Here is a 22949-nt window from a genome sequence, read left to right as displayed (position 1 = left end):
TGCCGATCACACGAGTCACGGTTCGCGAAATCGACTCGAAAGTGAGGTTAACGAACGCTGGGTTCGATCCTAGAAGTTCGTTCTGACTGGAATGACCGCGAAAGTCTGCTGCGATTGTTTGGACACGGATGACCGAAGATTGGGAAATTTCGAGCGATTTTCTTCGAAGAGCGATGAGTTCCGGGGAAAGGTTTCGAGCGGGAGAAGGAAAAGGTCGGTGCTCGACTGCCTCAAAAAATTGCGTTACAAACCGTGTCCTGCGGACCTTGAAGAGTCGGTCAAAAACGGAGGAGTACCTGCAGACAGGGTCAGGTATTCGAAAAAATTGATTCGCCGCTCTTCGGCCCTAGTAAAAAGTCGGAAACTTGCGGAAGAGAAACCGAAATCGAACGAGGAGTCGCCGTGCTGTGTGGGCAGTGATGGATCAAGGATCAACGGCCAGGAAAGCGGGACCCGAGTCTCACAGTCTCGGGGCAAAAGTACTTTCCTCACAGTTTCACGCGCCAAGACGTCGGCTAATTGGCGAAGGAAATTTCCGTGCGTCACGAGATTATCGAGCGCTGCTGAGAGTCCAAGAAGCAGAACCAGCGCTTCGGGTGCACCGATTGACAGGTTCGAAAGGCTTTCGCGGCGACTCACCAGAACTCATGTTCAGGAGCTGCCGCGGTCTAAACTTTCCAAAACACGATTTCGTTCCCAGGAAACAGCCTGCGGTCCGTGCCATAGGTACAGTTGTTGTGTCGTCAAGGCCGCTTCGAGCAGCGACGAGGACGAAGACGTCGACTATCAAGTTCCGATCAGGTCTTCCAGATGCTGTGGAAATTTGGTACCATCGTTGTCTCACGTCACGGTTCGCATTTGTTCAGCAGATTCCAGCTCCAGCCACACCGTTGTTAATTGCAACGAGCGGGAATCGGATTCTTCCCGTGTTTCAACGTCGGAAGAATCTTTACACGATCTTGAAGAACGCGTTCGCAGAAGAATCCGGGATACGTGCTGCTGCGACGCTTCGGAAGACAGTAACTTGGTCAGGAAGTCTGAAACGTATCGCACAGGATCGAGTCATCGACCTGGAGAATGTGGAGAGCCTCTCTTCAGGCTGAATCAGCCTCATCGTCTACCTTGCAGCAAAACCCTTCCAACGAAACAGAACGTATGCAATTCGAAAAGGAGTCCCAGACCTCGAGTAAAAGCCTTTTGCTGCGGATGCAGGAAGATTTCTGGTTTGGAGAAGTCCAAGGATTCCTCCGACATATCTTTCCGAAAGTTCGACGAACGATTGAAATCTGTAAGATCGTCCGAATCCCAATCCGGAGTACCAAAGTCCCAAAGAGCACTCTGCCGATCGGGAATGAAGAGACCGCGAAAAGTGGACAGAAAGCGATGTTCGAATTCAGCGACGTCGATTGTGCTGACCGCTTCGCAGTATGGTGAATTTAAAAGGAAGTGTGAGAGGATAAGAGAATCTATGAGGATGAGAGATGAGAAGAACCAGACCTTTTCTTCGGCGGACAGAGAACTTGATTGTGGCATGACGCTGAACGATCTTTGTCCAGACCTGCCGCCATTGCAGCATTGGTCAGAGTTCGATGACCAAATGCGGAGAGTGACGGATGAGTACAAGACGCTCAAGTCGTGTTTGGACTCGATGGAGTCCGAAGCTGAGAAACCTGCGCCGGCTTTTTTCAAGGAGAAGAGAGTGACGCGATGTTATCCTTCGGGAACGGAGTTCACCTTCGGGGTGAAACGCGTGCCTGATAAAAGCGGAGCTTCCGGTGAAGAAGGTTGCTGCGATTGTCCGGAGCCGGAAGTTGGGCGGAGGTTTTACGGAAGGAAAGATCGTTCGATGTGGCGCGAGAAGATTAGAAGAGAGAAGGAGTCCTGCTGCAGTTGTAGCGACGATGCTGAAGCCGGAAAGGTGGAGGTGACGAATGCGAGAGAAGCGGACCTGATCAAAACTCTAGAGACGTTTTGCGAGAAGATAAAGCGCATCAAGTCAGAGTTTCATAAGCCCTTGATCACCTGCTGTCTTGACAATGAGACCGGAAGCTTTTCTCGAAGGGCTCGTTACTCCGGACGACGAAACAAGAGGTGCTGTTGCGGCAAGCTCAAGGCCAAGAAGCTTCTCATTTTTCCACCCGAAGGCGAAGACGGTCCGCCGTTAACCCTGATGAAAAATTCGTCCAACGTTAGCTGCAGGGTGAAGGGAGACGCGGAAAATGGATTTCAGTACAACGTGACCTACGTCCAAAGCTTTGTCAGCTCGATTAGACGCCCCGGGAATGAGAATCACCAATGCTGCGTGGACTCTGGTTGAAACATTACCGCCGCAAAATTACCACACGCATTTTCTTAGGCTGGGTAAAAACTTTTCCAATCAGTTTTACTCGGAGCAGCATATAAGAGACGGAGAGACGCTTCGCTGGCAATCGGTTTAGGCGATATTGTGGTTGATTTTTCACGGTTGAAATTATTGTTTCGTTTTTTTTTTAAACGGCGTTACCAAACCGATCGCTCCTTTAGCATTCGATGATTTATGGGAAACAGGTTCCCCATAACAGAAGGAAAAAATTCATCAAAATCGAGAGCAATTCAATAAAAGGATTATCAGAATATTTCTCATCACTTTTGAGGAAATTTTTCAGAAATGCTTCACACGTACCGTATCAACTTTTGACGAGTTCTAATCATTTACTAACAATATTGGGGGAAATTACTTTCGATCTTGGCGAATTTCACCTGCCGGTTAAAAATATATATTTCTAATGAATCGCCAAGTGCTAAAGGGACGTCGGTTTGGAGGTACCGTTTCAAAAAGTTTAAGGGAAACGATTTTGGTCGGTAAAAATCGACTGCAGCATCCCTATGTCATGAAAAGGTGCTCGGATGTCCTTCTGGGTCACTCCAGCGAATCTGGCAATTCGCGGATACAGAGTCTATATAATTTTATTTTACACTGTTTTTTTAGTGGTTCTTATCATCGTAATCATAATGTATAATATCAATGTGCTTATACACGTGTTTTGTAGTCCTCGTATTGTTTACCGTAATAAATGGCACCTTAACGCCTGCCATGATCGTAAGTTTATTGTACTACTATAATGTTATACCGCGAGATTGAACGGCGTTTTTACTTATCGTTTGACGATATTATGCGCTTGATCGGGGAATTACGTGATCGTGAAAGGTAAACGGGAATAACTGATCGTCAAGTTGCGGAATGGCCGAGAATTAATCAAATATTGTTTAGGGGGACCCAACAGTAACCCGATTCTCTTAAAAGAAAAAAAAATTTCTAATCGAAAATAAAGTAAGGAACAAGCAATTTTTTCTTGAAATATATTAAGCAGACAATTTTATCGCAACGTAAAATACGCCTGTATGAATATGTTCCTATGGCGAATTTATGAACTCAATCAAAAAATTAACAATGCCGATCTCGTTATTTTTCTATATATTCCGATCCAGACTATTTATGGCGAAATCACTAACTGACAAAAAAGACATCGATTTTTTTCAACGAATAAATGGTGGGACAGTGAGATTTATTTGATATTGTTGATAAAGTGTCTATAGTCAGATGTTCACATTCCAAATTCAGTGCATCAAAATTCTCTCCTGTATCACTGGATTCTCTAATACTGTATAGATGTAAAAAATCCCTATAATCAAGCTAAGGGTGAAGTTTGCCGAACGTCAAATGCAGCAATCTCGAGTTTTGCTTTTCAAATCAATTTTGCAGACACTTCAGAGTCGAAGCTGCGGTCTGTCCTTTAGAACAGCTGTTTACTGAGGGTAAATAGAATAAAATAAATGGTCAATGTGGAACAAACTAATCAATAGCTTCAGCTGGTGATAATGAATAATCAAGTCTCGGTGAAGGGATGATGACATAAAATTTGACTAGATCAACGGAAGCACCGAAGACTGGTAAGTTTGTCCGACTCAGTTTGCGCATGACAAAAAAATATGTCGAAAGAAATGTTTCGTCGGAAATAAAAATTGTTGTCCCGACTAATTTTCTGTTGATTAAAAAAATGAACATTTCTTTTTCCCAATTTCCCAATTTTTGTTTTTACGCTCTTTCAGAATGTCCGCTTGGTGTTTCTGGCATGAAGCGTCATCGCAAAAAAGCATTGATCGGACGGCTGACAATAACACTGTTTGTTTTGTGGACGGGATATCTGGTTTACGTGAAGGATTTGAGAAACAACTGATTTATCGAAATTAACTCTTCGATATGACGAACGTATTTATATTTGTTTACGAAGCCAAATCTCTTCGGTGAATCTTTCATGTTTCGAGAAGAAATTTGGTTACCCGAATTCTAAACTGTTTGACAGACAAGCTTATGAATCTTCCAAAGTCAAAGAAAACTTAATTTTTTATACGAATCACGGAGTCCTTGTATCGATTAAATACTCTTTCGATATGCGAGTCGTCAACGTAGCGATTATAACTATTCTTCTTTACTGTGCCTACGAGATACTGCGATAAAAATGATCGCGGAAAAAAATTGTTCATATTTATCTGTAGCAGATTTACCGAATTGTTAGAAAAAACATGACACGTTTTACGGTGACTTATTTTATATATAAGCCGTTAAAATGGGAATCATACTCACGTGTTTAAATTTCTGCATATAAACTGTGAGAAAAATTTGTATCACGTGTTGTTATTAAATCTGAAAATTTATTTTACCTTGCACTGATACTGAAGAAGAATTAATCAATCACTGCGATTATGGACAATTCAATTAGTGAGCAAAAAATTTGGTGAAATATCGAAATTTCTTCTGATTCTTGAATCGATTAACAATATTTCCGAAAATCGCGAAATTTCGTAGCTGCAATTTTTACGAAGTGGAAAATCATACCGGGAACAATTTCATTCTTTGATTAGGAATAAAAACGTATCTTTATGCTTTCGTTAGCAGCAAAAAGGCTTCGTTTTAAATCTGCGGAAATTACATGCGGACTTATTGATTTCTAATCGTTGTCGAAAATCCAAGTATGAAGTTTCGAATTTTCATTTGAAAATGTATAAAAATTTTCGACGATTGCAAACATGTAATACGCATACTTTGAAAACGAGTTTTCAAAACATGGCCGACAGGTTAAAAAAAAAAAGGAATATTTGCGAATGGTTAATCTCATTTCCATGTTCACTATTACGTTTCGAGTTTTTGTTTCAATATTTGATTTCCCGCTCGCGTGTTCGCGGTATGGAATTCCGGTGAGTAAAGCAAACGAACTTCACCCCGCAACCGCAAGTGTGCAGCTTTAGCCAATAGTGAGTATAAGCGTTTCACAGCGAGAGCACATGCGAGCCATGGAAATCTGTTAAAATCCGTAAACCAAATACGGAAATGTAACGAACAAGCTGCCGAATCACAGGTGAACTTCAAAACGAGCCTTCTCAATTACGAATATTAGATTCTATATTCAAGAACACAATTAACAATAATTTATATTCTATTTTAAATTTATCGTTCTATTCTTCGATGAAGAAAAAAAAGTAAATGAAAATCAATCATCCCTTAAATTGGGACCATTATTATTTTTTTTCATCATTTCCAGCAGAGATATCGCACGATCGGATAAATAAGTTAATGGATGAATTGAAAAATTTATAAGCGAGGGGCGAATGGATACTGAATAAACATAAGTCGACGGCACGTCGAGGTTTAGAGGTAAGAGGGCTGAAAAGGCTCGCCACAGAAGGCAATCAGGTAATAGTCAGATTGCTTGGCAAATTGGCAAGTCTGAGGTGCGTCTAAATACAGGATGGAAACCTGTCTAGTGTTGGTAAATGGAAACGGCTGATTACTCGAGGCCAAGCTCCGTCAATTACAGGGGCAATTAAACACTGCGTTTTCTCTTCTTACAGGTGTATATATATATATATACATTAGTACTAAGTACCCGGAAATCTACTTTCCAGAAGTCAGAAGTCGCTGCAATTCGTCGTCAAAGCAACCGCAAGGCGACTTTTCGAGAAGAATTCTACGTTGTTTTTGACATTTTTTTTTTTGCAATCTTCGGATAATGACCGAGGGGTTTGAAAAAGTTTCGCAGGGTTTCTCTGGGATTCATGGTTAAGAGTAAGTCAAAAAAGTGAGAAAAAATTTCAGGAATCAAGATTAAATGGAAATCAAACTAGTTGAGTAAAAAATAACGAAACGCAAAACAGACGATATAATATACAATGTTTAAAGATGCCGTTCCTTAGCTGGCAGAGTTATGTAAAAAAATGAACAATAGTAAATTGAAAAATTCGTAAAGGCAAAGGGAGGAGGAATAAGGAGGAAGAGAGAGAGAGAGAGAGAGAGAGAGAATAGGGTTCAAGGGTACTCAACCATCTGTAGTTACGTAAGAGTCTTGAAGTTAAAGGAGACCATTTAAACTCAAGAAGGGCTTGAAATTGTTCAAGGAGAACCCCGGCGAAACGCACGAGCCTATTTGAATAAGAACTGAAGCGAGTTTCCAGTTTAATTTTTAATTATTCCGAATAATCATAGCAAGGCTTTTTCTTGAAGATAAACTATACCATAAATATTTCAGGGAAAATTCAAAAATCTTACTTTAGAATTTTGTAAATCACGTTGAAATCTTTACGGAAACGATTTTTTTTTTTTTTTTTTTTCTCAGATTCGTTTTCTTCGTTGACAATCAGTTTCAGAGATATGTGAGTTTGAAAAAACGGTGGGCTTTCGTCACGAAATTTTTAGCACTCGACGCAGTTTGAGCAAAAAATCAGAATCATTCCGTAAAAGCAATTCAAAAGTTGTAAACGTTAATTGTGTCCTGGAACGTGGAAAAAAATTGATTCGAGATCTTCTTTAAGCGCCTGATTGAACAACTTGAGAATATGAATTAAATTTAGGATTCTAATTTCATTCCGTACGGTGTTTTTCTTTTTTCATTGTTTGTCGCGTGTTTTTTTTTCCTTTCCTTCTCTTATCAACATTATCCGTAACGACTTCGCGCCACGAAAAAGTTATTCGCGGCTTATAAATATTGAAGAGAAAACCGGACGAGTGAAAACGAGTAAAAAGGGGTAAAATTTTACCTCATTAACCTCAGTCCATATTCAATGCATGCGAGTGCATCGCTCTCGATAAATAATACAGGAATTTGGAAAAATAACGTACGGGATAAAAACAAAAAACCGGATTGGAAAAATAATAAAAAAATCGCGAATTGAGGTGGCAAAGTTTCCGAAGCAATACATTCGTCGTAACTATTGACAAGTCTGATGTTGGTGTAACAATAAATTGATTGAACGAGGGTTTATTCGACAGAAAAGAAGAAAATATAGTAAATTAAACGAATGGATTTAGCGTGGCAATAATTAGAAAATGTATTAAGTAAACTGCAACTGCGCAATAATCGGACTAAATGGTTATTTGTGTGAAATTTTCTTGTAATTCCATGAATATTTGAATCGTTATTTAATTAAAATTTTTCATTAGTACGCCGTATACGTGTCAAATAAAAATGGTCCGAGTGCACCGATAAACCAACGCAGTGGGCGGTGCTTATGCGACCAAATGGCACATCGGTATAACTTTAAGATACGATCAAACTGGTGTATACGCGAATCTGGGTGTACTTGTATTACAAGGTGCTGAGGCCTGCGTGACATTTCAGCAAGTGTTCGTGTCGATTGCGTGCAGAGTCCTTGTACTCCGGGGTTTCCGTCTCTGATGGGTCGCGTGTCGCTGATTCCACCAGCACAACCACCGTTTATTTCCTAGTAAATTTCTCGAGCTCTGCACCTCGACGGCTCCAAGCGGAGCCAGAAATCCATGGACTAAGTTACTTGGGGATAAATAGGAGCGTACGGTCAAGTTGGAAAAGTTTCGACGCGGTGCGATGTGAAAAATTGAGTAAAACAGGTATCGTTAAAAAAAAAAAACTGTTTGAATTTGCTATTGTCGATCCTTTTTTTTTGGTAATTGAAACGCAAAATCAGTTTCTGAGGTTTACTCTAATTTTCTAGTCAAACGAGGCTTTAAGGGCAATTTATCGTTGCACGAGCGTTCAATTTTTTGGCAACAGTTGCGAGAAAGTATAGCAACAGTGATCGTAACGAGAGAGAATAGTAACGGATACTAGACTTTCCGGTAACGACTGGTAAACTAATTTTCATTTTCTACCTAGAACTATATTTTTCGATTGTGGCAAAAAATGAAAATAGTCAAGGACTGAGCGGTAACGGCAATTAAAAATTTCTCTCAGTGTGGAATTAAGGGTGTACAAAATTTACAGTCCGGTCACAGAGGAAATATCAAGTTTACAAGTCTAGTCTGGACGAAAAACTTGTCGAAACGGGAAAATCGTGGTTCCATCAGGTGTAAAGTTAGACTCAAAAAATGGTTCTCGATGTAAGAATGACTTAAAGCAACTGTACAGTGTGACTGCAGTCGTCGATACTCCATTTTCTGGTAATCAGCTCGACGTTAAGTCTGTTTGTTCAGTGATCTACATTTCTTTCAACATCTTAATCTACGTTCTTAAGAATGTACAGAAAACTATACGAATTGTTTTGACTTTGATTTTAAACACTTGTATAAAATTTGAAACATTTTCCCTCAAGGATTAATGTAAAATCACGAAAAATTGTAGGGAAAATAACTCCAGTGTGGTACAAAAAATCGCTTTCAAATCTTACACACGGGTTTAAAATAAAAGTGAGAAAAATATGTCCGATTTTAATTGACCGGACAAGATTTCGATCTACACGTTTGAACCCTGAGTAAATTTTTAAATTTAATCATAGAATCAATTTGTTATTGTACCAACGTTGAATTGTTGGAATGATTACAACGTACATGTACGATTGGCAATGACTTTCCGGTTAGAGCGACGAAACTTATTTCCACTTTGTACGTAGGTATCCAGACGAATATTTTTCGTTTATGGAAAAAAAGTTGAAACAGATGAAGACGTGTCTAGTAACGATATAATATTAACTAAACAGAGACGTCTCTTTGTATTGAAAATTGATAGAGTTTAGATAAAAAAAAAAAAAAAAAAAAGAAAAAGCACGCACACCGCACTCATCAAAGTTGGAGTGTTATTCTTAGCGGTTATCCGGGTAGTTCGGAGGCGGTGTCCGAATGCCGATTTCTGATTAGGACTCCACCTCAAGAGATCAGTTACTAAATCAGTGCCTCATTGGCTCAACGGAGTTGAACAACGTGCTAACCTCAGACTCAAACAGTCTGCTTCAACGTCAGACGTGAGGGCCAGAGCTGTATGGTGGAGGGTTTGAAGTCTGAAGGCATTTCTACATGGCTACATGTTTCGAATAACAAGGGAGAGGTCGCGTCGGAATCGAAAATTTCCTCAGGGTTTCTCTCACCCATGCCACGCCGCTTTTCTCTGTGCCCCGGAGGTAAAACAGCGTAATTAACTCCTATCTAATTGGCGTGTTTGCAGGGGCTCACAACTTACGGAGGTGTGACAGCCGACGAATTAGAGATTTATACCAACCGCCGGAGAGATCGACGCTGGTTGTCACAACTATTTGTGCTCTGCTTTAACCGCCTGATTTGGGTCTCGCAGAAATTAGTAATGCTAATTTGTTGATTGCTACCGTCCGACCATTTTCTTCGTCATACTTTGGTTGCCGAAAAATTTGTCATTTTTTATTTTTTTACTTTTTTTTTTCATCTTACGGAATTTGAACGAAGCTTTTCGTAGTTTTTTTTATACACAGAGCGAATTGCCAACGGCCGAATGATCCGTCGCACGCGCATTGACAGACCAAGTCGAGCGTAATAGAAACGGTTACTTTGTGTACGAAAAACACGGATGAAAAAACGCGTAAAACATACGCGGGTTGTATAAATGCAAATATTTGTATCGCGAGACGTTATCTGACGGTGAAACTCTCGCGTAAATCGAAATTCTCCAAGTTTCACTGACCAGAAAAGATCCCTTAAGAGGAATCCGAAATGCCGTCGGACTCTTAGAAAGAATAAGTAGGTACATCCAAGTTAAGAGGTTGGATAAGGTGATCTGAGAAGGGGATGAAACGCTCTCGACACACAACAAATTTATCCCCGCCGCGAATGGATGGGATGAAACCGTGGAGTACCACTTAAACGACCGGTTTCCGTTGAGAAAAAGAAACTCGGAACGAATTCCGGGATAATAGTTTGTGGCGTGCAGGACCGAGACGCGAGCCACTGATAGACGGTGAAGGGATGCTCGGCTATGCGTCAAGCCGACGGACCCTTCTCACTTTCCTTGTCTGTGAAGATGTCTGCCTTCGGTGAACAGCTTATTACAGAAATAAGTGATTACCACTCTGTTCAACGCGCGGAGTTTTTGCTTCTGATAATAATTGATTCCATCGCTCCATCTCGTTACTGCATCGTCACAAACCGCCAAATGTCGTGGTCGTTATCGCTGATTGTACACAAGTATTTGCGGATAAATTAAGGACGGAATAACGAAATTGCATGTATCAAGTGGGACTCGTTTCGTTCAGGAACCCAAGTTTTTCTTTTTTTTTGTTATTTTACTTGAACCTAAAAAACTTGCAAGTAAAGTATTTTTTCCCGTGGAAGATCGTTACCTGAATTCGAAGTTTCATTCATTTGAATAACATGGAAAACGTGCCTTTTTTTTTTTAAATATTTTATCACTCCGCTGTATTCGATGATTCGAATTTGATACTGGAAATATTTTACGGAGAATCAAATTCTCTGCGAAGGCTTCCGTTGAGCGAAATCTGGAGTTCGAATAGTTCGAAAGTTTATAAGTCTCGAAAGTCAATTCGATGTGATAAATTAATGTCAAGACATTCTTAACGATTTAATTGTTCGTTTGACGGAAAAAGTTGTAATGAGATTTTTGTAAGGAACTAAATTCGCTAAAAAAAAAATATATATGTCGTTAAATGCGGCTGTGAGTGAGAACAATTAAAAGACGAAAAAAACGATGGAAGAACTTTGAATTAAATAAAGATATCCTTCTGCGAAGAGTATTTTCCTCTTTGCTATGTAGAAGAAATTGTTCGGGTAAGGGGCAAAAAAAAAAATATTGCTTTCAATCGGAATACGGTAACGTTAAGCAAACCAAACTTTTCAGGAGAGCAACAAAAAAAAAAAAATCTGCGAATGTATCCCTAATCCTTTGAAGGTAATGAGGTTTACAGAACTCGGTGAACCGAACGAAACCGTGAAAAGATAAGTTGAAAAAGTCAACGGATTCCAAAGAAGAAATATCCTGAAAATCGATGTTTGTCAAGTCAGTCTGAGTCAAGCCTCGTTATAAAATTATCTTCGGTCTAGGAATAAAGTTGTAATCGTACTAGGAGTATAAAACTGTGTAAAAAACCGTGCGTATTATCCTTTTCAAAAGCATATAATACGAACTTATTTGTTTTTAATATCGATGATTTGATCTCTAACATTTAGGAGATACAGCCAACGAAAAGTACACTTTTTTGTAAATGTATTGAAAATTTGATAAATTTGCGACTTTCGAGAATCCGAATTTACGGGCGAATGATTCTTGCAGGTTTTTTTTTTTTTTGGGGCGGACTTCGGAAAATCCCTAAAAATATGTTATACCCAAATCACCTCTGGGACTTTCTGACGTGTCCCTTGTTAGCCAGGAAACAAACGTGTGACACAATTGGCACTAAATCGTGACAGTTGTTGTTCGATTGGATATCTTATTAAATATTATTTATCCAGGGAATCGATGAATGAAAATATACAGACGAATCAACTCGCAATCAGAACGATCATTCCGCGAAATCGTTCTACAATTTTCAAAGCCATCAATTTTATTATTACCGAAAATTTGCCTATTTTTTGGGAAAATATTTGAATAGTTTTGACAAATTTTTATTATGATTAATTTAACGGCGTTTAAACTGAACTTTTACAGGGTTTGCTACAAATTTTAAAGGCAATTTTTAGAACTTGATTTGAAAAATTTGAATTTTCTAGTAAATATTGTAGATATATTTCTTGGAAATTAATTTGACAAGTTTGACAAATTTAGGTGGATGGAAAATTTTTGGAAAGTATTTTAATGGGAATGCTGAAGATTTGAAACGTAAGCTGTTTTAGTGAAATTTATTACTACGAGCCAGCGTCTAAAATCCCTAAAATTGTTTGAATAACGTGATAATAGCGAAAATATGCTGAAAAGTAATCAGTGTTTTTACGATCTTGCAGAATTTGGTTAAAAAATATTGAGGAATATATATTTCCACCGAGGAAACGACGTGCACCGAGTTAATTTCCCTGCAGCCACGGCCTCGCCGAGGGGCGTCGTTGTAATTAAATTCAACACCGTGTTGATGACCCACATTAATTAAGCTATCAAACCAGATGTGCAAAGGATCCTGTCTTTGAAATGAATTGCAATTTTGACAGGTCCGAATCTAATCTTGCGATCATCCGACTGGTTCTCTCCAATATTCCTTCATGAAAATCCTACGGGATAAAATTAATCACGATTTATCAATAAATATCAAAACTTTACCATAAATCATCTGAAATTAATTTTCGGCGCAGAATTAAAATTTGTTTTAACCAGTTTCTGAAATTTTTTTAAACATCGATTCTCACCAGGGTTGAAAAAAGATTCTTAAAATAAATTTCGATCAACAATTATTATCAGTTTAAATTTCTAAATCACGATTTTAATATTCAAATGTTTGACTAATTTTTCAACCAACATATTTTACAGCCTGTGAAAATCCTCAACCACGCCCCCTTTTATTGCCATTTTATTTGAGTGATCAATGACTCTGAATAATTGCATTGGAATCTCGATCGAGCTTTTGACCAGCTGCGCTTACTTTTTTCTATTTCAGAATGTATTTCCGCTCAATCCTGTTCGTCGTGGCAGTATTTACATCAGTGCTGGCCGATAAACCGTCCAGTGATGTTGTTCCTGTTAAACGAGCTCCCATGGGATTCCAGGGGATGCGAGGGAAGAAGGACGTGACGTCATTCGAGCACGACGAATACTCGAAGAGAGCTCCTATGGGCTTTCAGGTGAACTCGATTCTCCCACTTTTCTAGTATGACCTATCGAACCAATATAAATAGTCTTCCCGCATCATTGGAAACCGATAATATGACATGTATAATCAACCGAGCAAAGCTTCGATCTGGAACTCTGGCAGGAATAATTAATCGTTAATCGAATTTCTCTGAGTTTCGGGATAATATCTGGAAAAAACTATACCTGACAAGTATCTGAATTTTGATAAAGAATTCTTGAAAAAAATATTTCCAAGTTTTAAAAGAAATTATAGATACTAAATGGTTGAGTCGTCGCAAGAATGTAGAGAAAATTCTGATTTTTTTTGTTTCATACTTACTTCAGGTTACAAAATAATTGTACGAAACGTATAATTGTAGAAATATTTTCAATTAGGGATATTTCGGCGGCACGTTTTTTTGGCAATTTCTTATTATTTGATGAGAAATTTATATACAATTATACAGAATAAATTTTTTTTTTCTTTTTTCTTAATGGCGATAAGACTGAGAAAATCACATGCAATTTATAAAACGATCGAACGATCGTAAATTCCTCGCATTTTTTTTTTTTTTTTTTTTTTTAATGACAAAATTTATCACCACCGTACGTTTTTAGCAAAAATGTGAGACATTTTTAGAAACGTTTTCTCTGAAGTTTCCCAAAATCATACAATTTATGAGTAATTTTCGCAAAATTCTGAGAATATGTTCGGAAAAAAATTATTCTCGAGATATTACAGGGTGTCGCGGGAAGATTTTCAAAATACAGTTCATTCAAAATGCTGTTTTCTAATACGCAGACTTTTCGGCGGAAGGTCAAGTTAAAAACTCGCGATGATAAATATCGCGTACATATTACTACGTAAAACGTATCGAGTGAAATCGGCTTCCAGAAAAGTTGTCCTTCGTGAATTAGTAAAAAGATAATTATACAGGTTAATCTCTTCGTTTTTTAATGAGCGAGAAAGAGAGAGAGAGAGAGAGAGAGAGGGAGAGAGAGAGAGAGAGATACACAGATAAGGTTCACTATGCCCGTGGCAATGTTGGAAAAAAAAAAAATCAAAAACACAAGTAACGTAGTAACAGGAAATAAAAAGAGGTGAAACTAAACAATGTAAAAGTATGAATACATAAACAAAAAAAATAGAATGTTAACAAATAGGAGGAAGAGAGAGAGAGAGAGAGAGAAAGACCGATGTATTTGACTTGTTGTGTTTGCAATGTTAAAGAGTTAAAAAAAAAAAGAAATTCCAAAAGGAAGCTAAAATTACTTTCGTTGAAAAAGAAGACGTCAGTTTTACAAACGAATAACTAATTCTATATATATATATATATATATATATATATATATATATATATATATATATAGTTTTTGAATAACCAAGATTAATGCAAATAAATGCCATTGACGATTTATTTTATTCTCGGCCCTAGCCATAAACATTCGTATGTTGGGAAATTTTCATTGTACTTTATACAGGAAAGCAAGCAGAGTTCGGCATTGGAACGACAATTTTAACTAGTCCCATGTGCGCTGTTTACGATCCGCGTCTGGCTCGAACGTTTCGGTTGAAAGAATGCGTGCAGCGTGACACATATTCTTGTCCAGAGGTTGGACGACATGTGATAATTAACGCAGCGAGCGTTGTTACATTTTTTTTTTCTTTCTTTTTTTTTTTTTCTTCATCTACTCAAAAAGTATGCAGATCTGTGACAAGTAATCGCTATTTGAAAAAAGTCAAGGTTGAGATATTATCGTTTGCATGATGTGAAGAATTTCGCTAATTACAGGGAGACTCGATCGGGCACTAAAATTTTCGTCTATGAAAACTTTTGACGCCCTGTCACGTGTGGTAAAATATCGGATGCTCAAAAATTTCATACTGCTAGCCGGGGTTGCGAAAAATGCATTATTTTATTAATGCATTAGCCATTTCATTATTCATTAATTTTTCAACGATTAATGCATTTTCTCCTCATTGCGCATTATTTTTATTGCTAATAATGGAACATCGCTGTACTATTCAATACATTTCCAATAAATAATATATTTTTCCCCATTATGCGTCATTTTTATTATCAATACAGTGACAAAATGTGGTATTATTTAAATAATTGATGAATCATAATGATCAATGTATCGGTTATTTGAAAATTATTTAACTGCAAATACTCGGTATGATTTATTCGGGTTGTTTTCAATCGTTACTCTGACCTCTACAGTTCTATATGAATGTATATATATATATATATATATAGGCATTTTTGCATAACCAGCATTTAATTCTACGCCCTATTTTTATTTTTTTTTATTTTTGCAAGTATCGGAAATTAACTCGCCAAGCAAAACTTGAAACTGTTGAAAAATAAAGTTCATTTTCTTCTACAGGCGAAATTGAATTTTGTGACGTTCTAAAAAAAAATAAAAAAAATATTGACATAGAATTCAGTTGTATTAAATATTCAAAGCTTAGAGGATGGTAGCAGAAAAAGTTTATGCAGGTTATTTGCTCAAGTTTAAAAGTATCGTCCCCGATCAATCGCCGGCGTTGATTTTTTTTTTTAATTGACTGTTTCCTGTTTTATCATGTAAAGAATAAATCTTGAAAAACCGATTTTGACGTTGTTCGGAATTTTAATCCTGAAAATGCGTGTTTCGCCTCGAATGGACGACGAACTGACCTCGAGCTGTTTGAAGAGCTGAGCTTCATCAAATATTAACGCTACAATAGAAATAAAAAAAAAAAAAAAAACACAAAAGACATTCCTATTTTCTCTCACAGTGTGTTATCCCCTTTTAAAACCGTTGTGTTTCTGATTCTATGATACAATTCTGTAACATTTCACCGAGCTTTTGAGGAAACGGTACGATAAAGTTGAAAACTTTTTGGATTCCTACGGAATTTTAATTACAAACAAAGCTTGATGAACCAGATATTTTTTTTAATACCCGCTTCGATGCACTGCGTGAGGTAATTTCGTAGTTCGAATAACAGTGAAAATTGGTGTCCCCCAAAAAACTCTTCACGTCACACTTTTTCTGTTATAAAAAAAAAAAAAAAGAAAAAAAAACAAGCGGTTTTTGAAAATGAATGTGATACGTATTTTTGCGGGTTGTCACTTTACTAATTTCAGAGATAAGGAGAATAATTTCTGTAGATATTGCCGCTTCACCGTACTTGACGCAAAGTTTTTACACCTGAGGTACTTTTGGGAGATTCTCGTATCTCATTCAGGTTTCCGGAAAACTTTCATAAATTTCGCACAAAGTGGCAAAGTTTTTGCAACGTCATTGCGAATGTATACAGTTGCACGCAACGAATGTTTGCTTTGTTTTCATACCTGGCAGAGTTTATCGTCGAATTTATTATGTCAAATTAAAATCACACCGGCTAACAAGCTATGACGTTTGTCATTCAAGTTATTGTTGTTCGATCGAATAATGAAGAAACTGAGAAATTAAATTAACGCGGTCACGGGTAAAAGTCGAACCTTAAAATTTGGCGCTGACTTGCAGAAAGCCGAGAGCCAAAATAACTTCACGTGAAATTGATTTTGATTTTTCAGGGGATGCGGGGTAAAAAGGATCAGATGGGTCCCGATATTGAGCAGAATTTCATCCACGACGATTACGAAAAACGGGCGCCCATGGGGTTTCAGGGTATGAGGGGAAAGAAAGACTACTTCGAATCTGACGTCGATGATAATTTTGACGTTAACAACTTCGAAGAGGATTACGACAAGAGGTTGATGATGGGATTCCAGCAAATGCGGGGAAAGAAGGCAATCGATGATGACGAGCAGTACAAACGTGCTCCGATGGGATTCCAAGGGATGAGGGGAAAAAAATCATTGGAGGAGGTAGAGTTGATAGTCTTATTCGTCTCAAAGCCGGAAACAGGATAAAGAAGAATCAGAATATCGAATTTTCGAATTCGGGAAATTTTGTTGGTTGAATTTTTAAGTGCGGTACGTCGGAGTGGAGAAAAGTCGAAAATAGAGAAGAGATGAGACACAGAATTGTGAGAACAAATTTAGAAACGTAAAAAAAAAATATATATAGAAATACAAAAATGTCAAGATCCGATTTGCCGAATTTAAAAATATACGGAGTCTTATGAGTATAGATAAAATGAAATGTAAAAGAGTGAAAATATAGAACGACGAAACGTAGAATCGCCGCAGAAATAGTAGAAGTACTGAAAACTGTTGAGAATCAAAAACACAAATAGCTGATAAGTAGAATTAGAAAATGGTGAAAATCTAATTATAGAAAAGTATAAATATAAGAGTGGGGAAAATATAGAGAATACAAAAAAAAAGAATCGACAGGAGAAATGTAGAAAAAAAGAGATAGAAATTAAAAAAGGCGAATTCGATTAAAAAAATTTTTGAACGTATATTTCGAATTTCTATACTTGGCGAAATCTTTACAATCTAGACATATCGCATAAATTTTGACCTCGATTCTGACGGTTATTTATATTTTGGTAACCCGGGTTATCACTTTTATTTATTTTGATAACTCAGTACTCCGACTTTCTCCATTTTAAAATGAAAATTATTATTCTATTGTGACTTTTCAATTTCATGACAATTCTACTTTTTGACCCTTCAAACATCCGAATATTGGAAGATGGATTAAAATACGGCACGCGACTGAAATTCAAAATTTTTTTCCCCGATCGAACAGGTTATGGACGAAATTGAAAAAAGGGCACCAATGGGCTTCCAAGGCATGAGGGGCAAAAAAATGTATCTACCGGAAATCTCCGACAGCTATGAGAAGCGAGCAATGATGATGGGCTTTCAAGGAATGAGGGGAAAAAAATCTGAGCTTGATGCTGACTGGGATAAACGGGCGCCAATGGGATTCCAGGGCATGAGAGGAAAAAAGAGCCTGCAGGAAGAAATCGAGGAGCTGGAGAAACGCGCTGTTATGGGGTTTCAGGTACATCGGTTTGGCAGTTCTCTTATTTTTTCAGAATTTGAAGAAGCACGTCTGAATTGTCATGTCGCATAAATTTAACACGAGTTACCCAAAATTCGGCAATTATTAACGTAGAATTACTCGTCAAAAATTCATTGTCATACGTTATTGGATTTTGAGTCAATCCAAAAAATTTTCTATCAGCACAGAATTTCACAGAAAGTGAGCGTTTTTGAGTCTATAAAAAAGGAAATCAATCCATTTAGCAATAACATATTCGATTGTAAGTACTTTTTAAGACTTGCTGATATCAATCGAATTTCTTCATCTTCTCCATTCAACTAGAACCGAAAATTCGTCCGAATATTTTAAGTTCTACAAGTAGGTATTGAAAAATAGGCGTGGCGATTTTTTTCAATGACAATTCCTGAGTATTCAAAGTTTCATGCTTCTATTCCAAAACTTTTCATATTTACGAGTCTTCTTACGAAAAAATTGAGCTATTTTCGCAGTCTCCTCTGTTTATCCATAAAAACATTTGAGTTCTGATGCAAGCAGCTATAATATTGCATAAAGTGGGATCTCGTAACGTTTTTAATAACGATGCAATTTTGTGAAAACCAAGAAATAAAGAAATAGAAAACGAATTTACTATTGTGAATTCGTAGAAAGCATGACATTTCTTTATCTCTGCGTTGAATGAACGTGCGTCGAGTGTTTTTGTTCAGAATTGCATACAGAATCGGACTGTTAAGGTCGTGCAGTACTCCTACCTGTACCGACCGAGCAAACTTACTTTTTTTATTCCTATATTGAATAAACAAACGAACTGAAAGGGTTCAAATTTCAACGGCGGATCGCTCTGTTGTAACGGAACGTCGAAATTTGAACCCCTTGCGTTCGTTTGTTTATTTAATATAGGAACGAAAAGGGTGAGTTTGCTCGGTCGGTAAAGGTAGGAGTATTGAATAACCTTAAGCCCGTTTTTTCGTTTACGGTACGTGGACTTAGAAATTTTTATATAAATATACGTCGACGTTGAAATCGACCAGGTCCACCTCCTTAAAACAAACACGAAATTCGTGAGAGACAGGATAACGAAAATAAATTTTTGATTCTATCAGTTTTAGCAAAATGACGAACGTATCCCACTTATAGAAGACTACGATAATATTCCAACTAGAAAAGTAGAAGAAAAGTTGAGACAGGTTGATTGATTTTGGTTCGTTAAAACTTCCAAGTATAACGGAGAGCCTAGAAAGATTGATAAAATAGTAAACTGCACACTGTCGGGATTTCGATTCTTCCATTTGCCGTTATATCGATTCCCTTATGAAACGAAGACAAATGTGGTATGAATTCCCAGCGCAGCTCCGATCCTTTCGTTTAGTTTGAACGATTTTCGTAGGTTATCACGATTTCAAGGAGCAGTCTTGACGCCGAGTCAATGTAACCTTTCAACGAAATTTCCCAACCGTTACCGACCGCCCCTCAACCCCCATGTAAATATGCTGGTACAATGTCAATGTCCGTTTCCAGGGCATGAGAGGCAAGAAGGACGGTGCGAGTGGTCTAGAAAATTTTCTCGATCGCTACCAAAAGCGGGCTCCAATGGGATTCCACGGTATGCGGGGTAAGAAGGACGACGACGATTGGGAAAAAAGAGCCCCTATGGGATTCCAGGGGATGAGGGGAAAGAAGGATGATTCTCTCCAGGATGATGTCTACGGAATTGACACTCGCTTTGATAAAAGGGCACCGATGGGCTTTCAAGGTGAGCTGGGTTCGCGTATAATTCTAATCAGCTCAGTCCGGAACAAAAGTCCGCGCAGCAGAATTTCAAGAACTTGACGCGAAAATCACAAACACCAGTCGAGCTGTTTGCAGGAAAAGACTAACTTTTGAAAATCACCGTGAACGAAGGGAGCCTCGATTGTTAAAAAGAACAGGGTAGAAATTGTTCTATATTTTTTGTTTGAGGAGCTCGGCGAGCCAAATATGAGTATGTTTTATTCATCCAGTCTTGGGCACCGCTAAATACTTTCTCTAATTAATACAATATAAGAATTAATTTTTAATTAGGCGAAATAATGACATTAATTACAATTGTAATTTATAATTAGGTAAAAGAACCGGTACTAAATACATTCGTAATTATTATTTTTTTTTCTAATTACAAATTACCATTTCAATTAGTATTTTTTCTTCTTCCAATAAAAAATTAGAAAAGTAATTAGCATCGTTTCTTCGCCTGATTACAGATTACAAATGTAATTACCGTAGTTTTTTCTTTTAATTACAAATTACAATAGTAATTAGTATCGTCTTTTGGCTTAGTTGGTGATTACTTTTTGTAATTTGTAATTAGAATATAATTAATGACAAAAATGTTCAACACTCGTTCTCTCTTCTACGGGATAGTAAAAAATTGAGTAGACGTTCGTTAGTTTAATATTAGTTCGTAAATTACAAAAAATTATGAAATTATAAGCGATAGCTTGGATATCAACGTTTCGCTTTACAACGTTTTGAAAATTATACAATGTCTAGAGAAATCATTCGATTTTACTCTAAAATCATCCATTTTATTCCGAGTATTATTTTCCACAGTCCTCTCGCACTAAAATGCTTCAAATATTTTGTTTTACGACATTGCACCCGTGTTGATCATAATTACTAAATGGTAACACATATAAAATTTGCTAGATTAAAAAAAAAAAAGTATGATCTGGTAAATTTGTCAAAAATTTATACATCAGCCATTTTGGAGTAAAATCGAAGCAATCGATTGAATTTTTCATCAATTTGAAGCGATTCTAATTGAAATAGCAATAATCAAGCAATATCAAGTTTTCATTACAAATGAAATTATAGTAACTGACTTGTACATGAAATTGATAATAACTCAATTCACGACAATTTCGTAATAAAATTAATGAAAGGTGTCAATTCTTGGGCCTAACACCTTCAAATAACTTGGCCGAGAAAAGAAATTTTCAACTGTAATGTCAAATCACGACTTTAAGATTGGAAAATGATAAAAATATTTCATGTCTACTTTGCGTTAAGTCTTGTTAATTCGTTTGAAGAATTCTCAATCAGCATATTCAAAACAAGTATTCACCTTCGTGGAACTTGTGATTCCCTATCAATTTCAAACGATCTTCTTGACAGAGAAAATCAATCGATCAACTTCGTTGAAAGAGGTTTAATTTCGAAAATTTTTTCTCCTTCAGAGTTTTTACGCATCATAATAATATTTGTTGAATTATTAACATTTTTTTTTTTTTTTTTCTTTTTTGTGTGAATTACCGGCAGGAATGCGGGGTAAAAAGGACGACGAGCCGTTGCAGTTTGAGAAGCGATCGTCCTACGGTATATTTGGAACACGTGGAAAAAAGAATCCGAGGTGGGAAATTCGCGGCAAGTTCGTTGGAGTTCGGGGCAAGAAATGGGCCCCGGAAACCGAACTGCTCGCTGACCAGGACGAGACGGTCAGCAACAATTTACTTGATAACATCGAAAGGATCGACACCAAAACTGAATTTTCCCCCACAATAGGTAACATAGGTGAGTCCGGAAATGTGAATTCGCGTCAGAGTTGACAGGTTTTTTTTTTTTCATATTAAAAAGGAAAATATTCTAGGGCCAAAACACATTTATACTAAAAAAAAAAAAGCGGAATCTTGGAGAGCCTTTCGGGAGTCGAAATTACCTTTTGAGAAATCATTCGACAGCTGTTGTATATAAAATTTTTGCGATTACGTAAAAGCTGTTTCAACTCTTTTAGATCCCCTCTCCGAAGTGACACTTGTGTCATCTAAAAAGCATGTGTTTTAGAAAAAGAAACCTGTTTTATCGACATTCTACCTTACCGACTGGAAATTTGTTGCGAGATCTATGGATTGATTGTTCCGATTTTTCTGCTTACTTTTATCGCTCTACGGTTTTATGTTCCTGATCGCTTGTAACAAGTAATAAAGCTTCGAATTTGAAGTTGATAATGCAATTACGTAATGAATAACAATGGCTTGAAAGCGAAGGGAAAAAATCTTTCCAATGCGAATTACGATTTTGAAATCTATTGATTTATAAGAATTTTTTTTTTTGCCGGGATCGGGTGAAATTTGAAAACTTTTCTTCGCCTACCAATTCATCGAACAAGTACTAAAAACGCTATTTTGAAACAATGCAAAGTATTCGATGTACATTTCCGGAAATGCCAATAAAGCTGCAACGATGTACGAGGCATTCCGTGCCAAGTCGTTCAGTTTTAAACCTCACAATTTTTAATTTGCTTAAAATTTTTGCAAGGGATAATAACATCTCCAAAACACTTCTGGCGCTTAATTTGTTTTTTTTTTTTTTTACTTCTATTACCCGAAAACAAAATTTTCAACAAAATTAAAATAGCGAGGTTCAAAATTCAGTGATTAGGCACGGAATGATGAATACATGTTTTCTTATGCAGACATTGAAAGAAGTCAGATTTTGTTATACTCGCTGTAGGCGAAATTTTTCCCATTTTCTTTTTTTTTTTTTTTTGCAACGGCTTACTTTACGTTGATGGATCGTGTTTCGTATAATCTCCAGCGTGTATCCCCGGAGTATTACTTTTTTTTCATCAGGAATTTAAACTTCGTGTCTAAATCAAGTAGAATAACGTGCTTTACATCTACAGCCGTTCTCCTTAGCTCGCCGCCAACCGCTGTGTTTACACCTCTAGATTAGCTCAGCGAAAGTTTCTGAAATTGAGAGATTAACGACTTTCATAAGCCTTGTTCTTTAATCCGTGACAAAGATAGTTGTTAAAACTTTCATCGTTACTAGACAGATCATGGGCATATAATGTCTAACTTGATTCAATAGCTAACTTGAAAGAAAGCTGCTTTTACGTGTTCGTATTTACCGATTATTATTCACGTACTACGTTTCAATTTTTTCAAATTGTCGATCAAATATCTCCTTAAAAAAAAAAAAAAAAAAAAAAATGAA

General features: G+C 37.2%; 1 protein-coding gene and 1 long non-coding RNA gene across 6 annotated transcripts in view; one reads left to right on the top strand and one right to left on the bottom strand.

Annotated features, from left to right (window-relative positions):
- The window catches only part of LOC107222247 (tachykinins), a 70383-nt gene that overhangs the window by 46038 nt on the left and 1396 nt on the right, over positions 1-22949 (top strand). For all 5 annotated transcript variants that reach the window (XM_046730936.1, XM_046730934.1, XM_046730937.1 and 2 more), the window contains 5 exons: positions 12850-13033; positions 16592-16885; positions 17718-17975; positions 19494-19728; positions 21273-21524. In XM_046730936.1, the coding sequence (XP_046586892.1) occupies positions 12851-13033; positions 16592-16885; positions 17718-17975; positions 19494-19728; positions 21273-21524 (1222 nt within the window). In that variant the 5' untranslated portion in view covers position 12850. The remainder of the gene's footprint in view (positions 1-12849; positions 13034-16591; positions 16886-17717; positions 17976-19493; positions 19729-21272; positions 21525-22949) is intronic.
- On the bottom strand, positions 12170-22846 carry LOC124292815. The gene is made up of 3 exons (XR_006902748.1): positions 22512-22846; positions 12835-13066; positions 12170-12466 (listed from the first exon to the last, which is right to left on the bottom strand). It is a non-coding gene; the product is annotated as an uncharacterized LOC124292815 (long non-coding RNA).

This window comes from Neodiprion lecontei, chromosome 2 (assembly GCF_021901455.1).
Source record: "Neodiprion lecontei isolate iyNeoLeco1 chromosome 2, iyNeoLeco1.1, whole genome shotgun sequence".
NCBI lineage: Eukaryota > Metazoa > Arthropoda > Insecta > Hymenoptera > Diprionidae > Neodiprion > Neodiprion lecontei.
This window is presented reverse-complemented; position numbering and strand designations above follow the sequence as displayed.